Below are 4,132 nucleotides of genomic sequence, written 5' to 3'. Positions count from 1 at the left end.
AAATAATTGTGCTCCCTTCTTTAAAAATTTGACTGGTGTTGCAAATTCTTCTACACCTGATATTTTAAACAATATTACTATTTTTTTTATCAGGAAAGAACCATTTAAAATTTCCTTCCTTCCGATTTAGATCAAAATTATAACATTTTTTTCATATAGCACGATTGATTCCTATACAATTTTTTCGGTTGTCCAAGGTCCATACCTGAAGAATGAGATTTGTTTGAATCAGCCTCTCTATACAGGGGTGGTCTGTGGGGAAGGCTTTACCTTGAATAGCAAGGAGGAGCCCTTGGGGAAGAATGATTGGAAGGGAGAATAGGTCACAATAGCGCTCAGGCTGTGGAAAAGGAAGTTGTGGAAAAGGAAAAAGCATCAGAAACAGAGTTAGGGAGTTGAGGCCTGGGTCCCATGTGTTTTTAATTTGGGCTGTTTATTACTGGAAGCCTCAGCTTTTAACCAACTCCTGGAATCCCTCTGGAAGATTGTTGAATAGTTGTCGGAGAATGAATCCTTAGATGCTGACATTTATATAAACTATTCCTAGAACAATGAGGATGAGTGATGATTGGTATTAACGATTTGAAGTCATTTGTAAGCAAAGGTATGGTATAGTTTCTGTGTTGATTGGATTTAGTTGTCTGTAAGAAATAATGATGATTTTCAATTGTAGTGTTTGAGGAAGGAAATTAGTATTGTCAAACTACCGCATGGAATCCATCTTAATTTGGGTAAAATGATAATTGCCCATTTGTTTCCATGCTTATTTGTGTATTTGGTTTTACATTTTTCGGATTGTGTTTTTTGGATTAAATAACATAAAAATATCAAATAATTATCCTTTTCTTTTAAAACAATTATACATTCCAGAAAATGCTGTTGGTTTGGTTCAGGTATGCATTCAGAAGATAGTTACAGATTTGCAAAGTCTGGCAAAATAAGGGATTATTTATTAGATATGTAAATTGTTATGCAATGCATATTGTTAATTGATATTCAATGTTTGAGTTTGGTTGAGTTTGATGTCTTCCTCAATATCCCCATGCTTGTTACCTAACGGAGGGTCAAATAACCATATTTATATTTATTTACCATATTACCATAGTAACTTTTACATAGATAATGTAAATACTACAATATGTTTTGTATTGTAATTACTTTTGTACCCCATATCCTTAAAATACAATCTCCCTTAAAATTGCCGTCAAATTATTTTAATCATAATGGCTATCTCCAGAATATAATGTATTATTTTAGATAGTCAGGTGCTATCAAGTTATAATGACCATCAAGAAATCCAGCAAATGTAAGTTAGATCATGTTTTATTGATGAGTAAACTAACACATGTCAGTGATACGCCTCATGCTCATGAACCTCTGGCCGCTCATGCCCATATCCCTGAAGCTCCTGTACTCTCCGGGCCTCATGTACATCATCCTGCCCTTGTAGTGGGGCTGCTCGTACATCAGCCAGTGTCCGTCCATCACGTTGCAGGACTGGCAGTCAGACATGCGGTAACGCTCCTGGATGTTGTCACAGTCGTCCATCATCTCATTGGACTGACCACCGAAGTTCTCCCTCTCGTAGATCTTCATCCTGAACTGGCCTCTGTGCTGTAATGCAGATATCCAAAGAAAAATCTGAGCAGACTCCTAACCTAAATAACCATACACAATAAACAGCAATGTAGAAGTTGAACTGGGGGAGAGTAATGTTTGAACTATCGGTTACTTCTCTTACAAAGGGGATCATTCTGCAGGACCTGATGTTGTCAAACATCATTCCCATGCTCTGCATGCGGTGCATGTCGTTGTAGTCTCCCCTCCTCATGAAGAACTGCTGGCCCATGTAGTTGTTCCTCTCATAGACCATGAAGCAGCCGCTCTCCACCCTGCAGGACTGGCACCTGCTCATGTAGGAGGACATGTCGGAGCAGTCGCTCATGCACTCATAGGAGCGACCCTGGAAGTTCTTCTCCTCGTAGAAAGTGATCTGAAACCAAAATATTGTCAGCCATTGTTTATAATTTCATTAAAGCCATCAATCTATATAATGTCATTATATTAAAGCAAATCAATTATTTACATTAATACTATATATATATGTGTATCTATATATACCTTGCCCATCATAATGGCTGTGTTGGTCTTTCAGGTCCTTCAGAGATCGGTTGGTGAACTGATGCTCTACCTGTGTCAAGCCCGTACATTTATACCTGAACAGACCCAAAGACTGCATGACGCCCCCTATTGTTCAAACTACTGACTCATGACCCTGACTCAACGTACTGTCAAAGTCCATTGAGAAGCTTCCACATGCTCCTAACAGGGTTGAGTTAATTTAACGTATAGATGGATGCTTCACTGAAAAACATTGAAAGGAGGATTGAAAGGAATTTGACATTAAAATTATCTTCAATCTTTCTTCATAAAATGTTCTCAAAAATATGTATATATGCCATAGTCGAACAGCAATAAAGTACAATACAAGAGTACACATGTTTATATTTTTAATATAACTAAGTTTAACTGATGAAGGCTAGTTGGTGGAAGCCAGTCTGTTACCTTACTATAACTGAGACTGAAACAAGCCCTAACGTTGGAGCATACTCCATTCATTCACAAAGATGCAACTAACTGAACTCGGATACGGTCACATGAATAGCACTTTGCAGTCAATCACATGACACTGACGAAGCAGTGCCACATGTAACACAGTTTGACAATAATTGTACCTTCATTTGGATTATTGTTTGATCATTCAGATTCTAATAATCTTCTGTCAAAAACACATCCGTTCAAAATGCCTAAAAAAATTGTATTGATTTGATTTATTTGGAGACTTTTGGCCCTTCTGAACAAGGAGGGGGTTGATCTAGTAGGCTATGAGGAGGATCCTTGTGAGACATCCAGATATTCTAGTTTGCTTTTGCTATAAATTTGTCTGGCCTTAGATGGACAGCATTTGATTTCCAAACATGGGCAGGCCTTATGTTCTAAAAAAACCCAAATAAAAGAACAAAGTGCTGGTCTTGCTCTCTTTGCTCTTGCCATATCTCCTTGAGGTAACAAAACATTTTCTCCTCTTAGAAAAAGCCTTTTTTCAGAATTCTGTTTATCTTTTTCCACTTTCGGGCGTAATTGGGATTAACAGTTTAGATTGCTGAAAAGGTCTGTGCCACCAACCCAGGCATCTTCCCACTCCCACCCCTTTTCCCATCACAATCCTCTCCTCCACCCATCGTTCACACCTCTGGCCCTCCAAACCTTTCAACCGAATCCCCTCCATCTCAGTCCCCTCCATTCCCTCCCTCCCACTTCTTTAAACTCCCTACCCTGCCCTCGCCCCAAACTATCAAGGTTCAAGGTGGGTCTAAAACAAAGCCTTAGTGGTGTCACAGTTTGCATCCTGCCTTAGAGCATTTGATCTTTCGAGGGGTCTGAACAAATAGCTCTATGGCTCTCTCAAAAGGAAACTCTCTTGTTGGGGGTCATTGATGCTCAAGCGCATACAAGTGGCAAGATGCCCCTGTAAACGATTTCAGAGGTCAGTCTTCACCTGAAAGAAAAAAAATAAATAATAATAATAATCAACAGACGAGTGGAAATGGGGCCCTAGGGGGTGAGATTTGAATCAAGTCAAATAATTATATTACTTGCTCAAGTATCCTACCCTGTTCATTGTAGAGAAATCCCTTTCACAGTTTACGCTGGAAACTTTGATGGTCAGGCCAATGGCTGCCAGCTTGCTCAGTGATGGGTAGAGCTGCCCCCATTCACCCACCTCTGACGCCAGGCCCTGCATCAGGTGCTTCTGATCCATGTCCTGAAACACATTAAACCCAACATTAATCTAGGCTAGAGAACTCCTGAAAAAGAATGTTACTCAATGTAATTCATTTCATGATACCTTCAATGTCCCAACTAGCATATGCTGCTTGAAAAAGGGCCATTCCTGCAGCACCTTGTTACTCTATAAAAACTTGCAGACAACGAGCTGCAAATTGGCCACGTGAACTGCCTCATCACCAGTCGCTGCCTGAGGGCTGAGCACATGGAAGGCCCCGAAAAGGTCCAGGTTCTGGAACCTTCCCTCCAGGCTCTCCAGCAGGCCATCAATATATGGATCCAT

The 4,132-nt window shown here is 39.9% G+C and overlaps 1 protein-coding gene across 1 annotated transcript; it reads right to left on the bottom strand.

The window, feature by feature from the left end:
• Positions 1 to 1,338: 1,338 nt before the first annotated feature.
• Positions 1,339 to 4,132, bottom strand: LOC130373777 (gamma-crystallin M1-like). The gene is made up of 5 exons (XM_056580409.1): positions 4,040 to 4,132; positions 3,710 to 3,826; positions 2,122 to 2,191; positions 1,742 to 2,010; positions 1,339 to 1,614 (listed from the first exon to the last, which is right to left on the bottom strand). The coding sequence occupies exons 1-5, from the start codon at positions 4,130 to 4,132 to the stop codon at positions 1,339 to 1,341; spliced, it is 825 nt and encodes a 274-aa protein (XP_056436384.1).

Source organism: Gadus chalcogrammus, chromosome 20, assembly GCF_026213295.1.
Source record: "Gadus chalcogrammus isolate NIFS_2021 chromosome 20, NIFS_Gcha_1.0, whole genome shotgun sequence".
In the NCBI taxonomy this organism is placed as follows: domain Eukaryota; kingdom Metazoa; phylum Chordata; class Actinopteri; order Gadiformes; family Gadidae; genus Gadus; species Gadus chalcogrammus.
This window is presented reverse-complemented; position numbering and strand designations above follow the sequence as displayed.

Coding starts and splice junctions, on each gene's coding strand:
- LOC130373777 (XM_056580409.1), bottom strand. CDS start 4,132: ATGGATCCATATATTGATGGCCTGCTGGAGAGCCTGGAGGGAAGGTTC. Junction 2,011..2,121: donor CAGCCATTATGATGGGCAAG/GTATATATAGAT, acceptor AACAATGGCTGA/CAATATTTTGGTTTCAGATC. Junction 1,615..1,741: donor CCTGCAGAATGATCCCCTTT/GTAAGAGAAGTA, acceptor TCTGCATTACAG/CACAGAGGCCAGTTCAGGAT.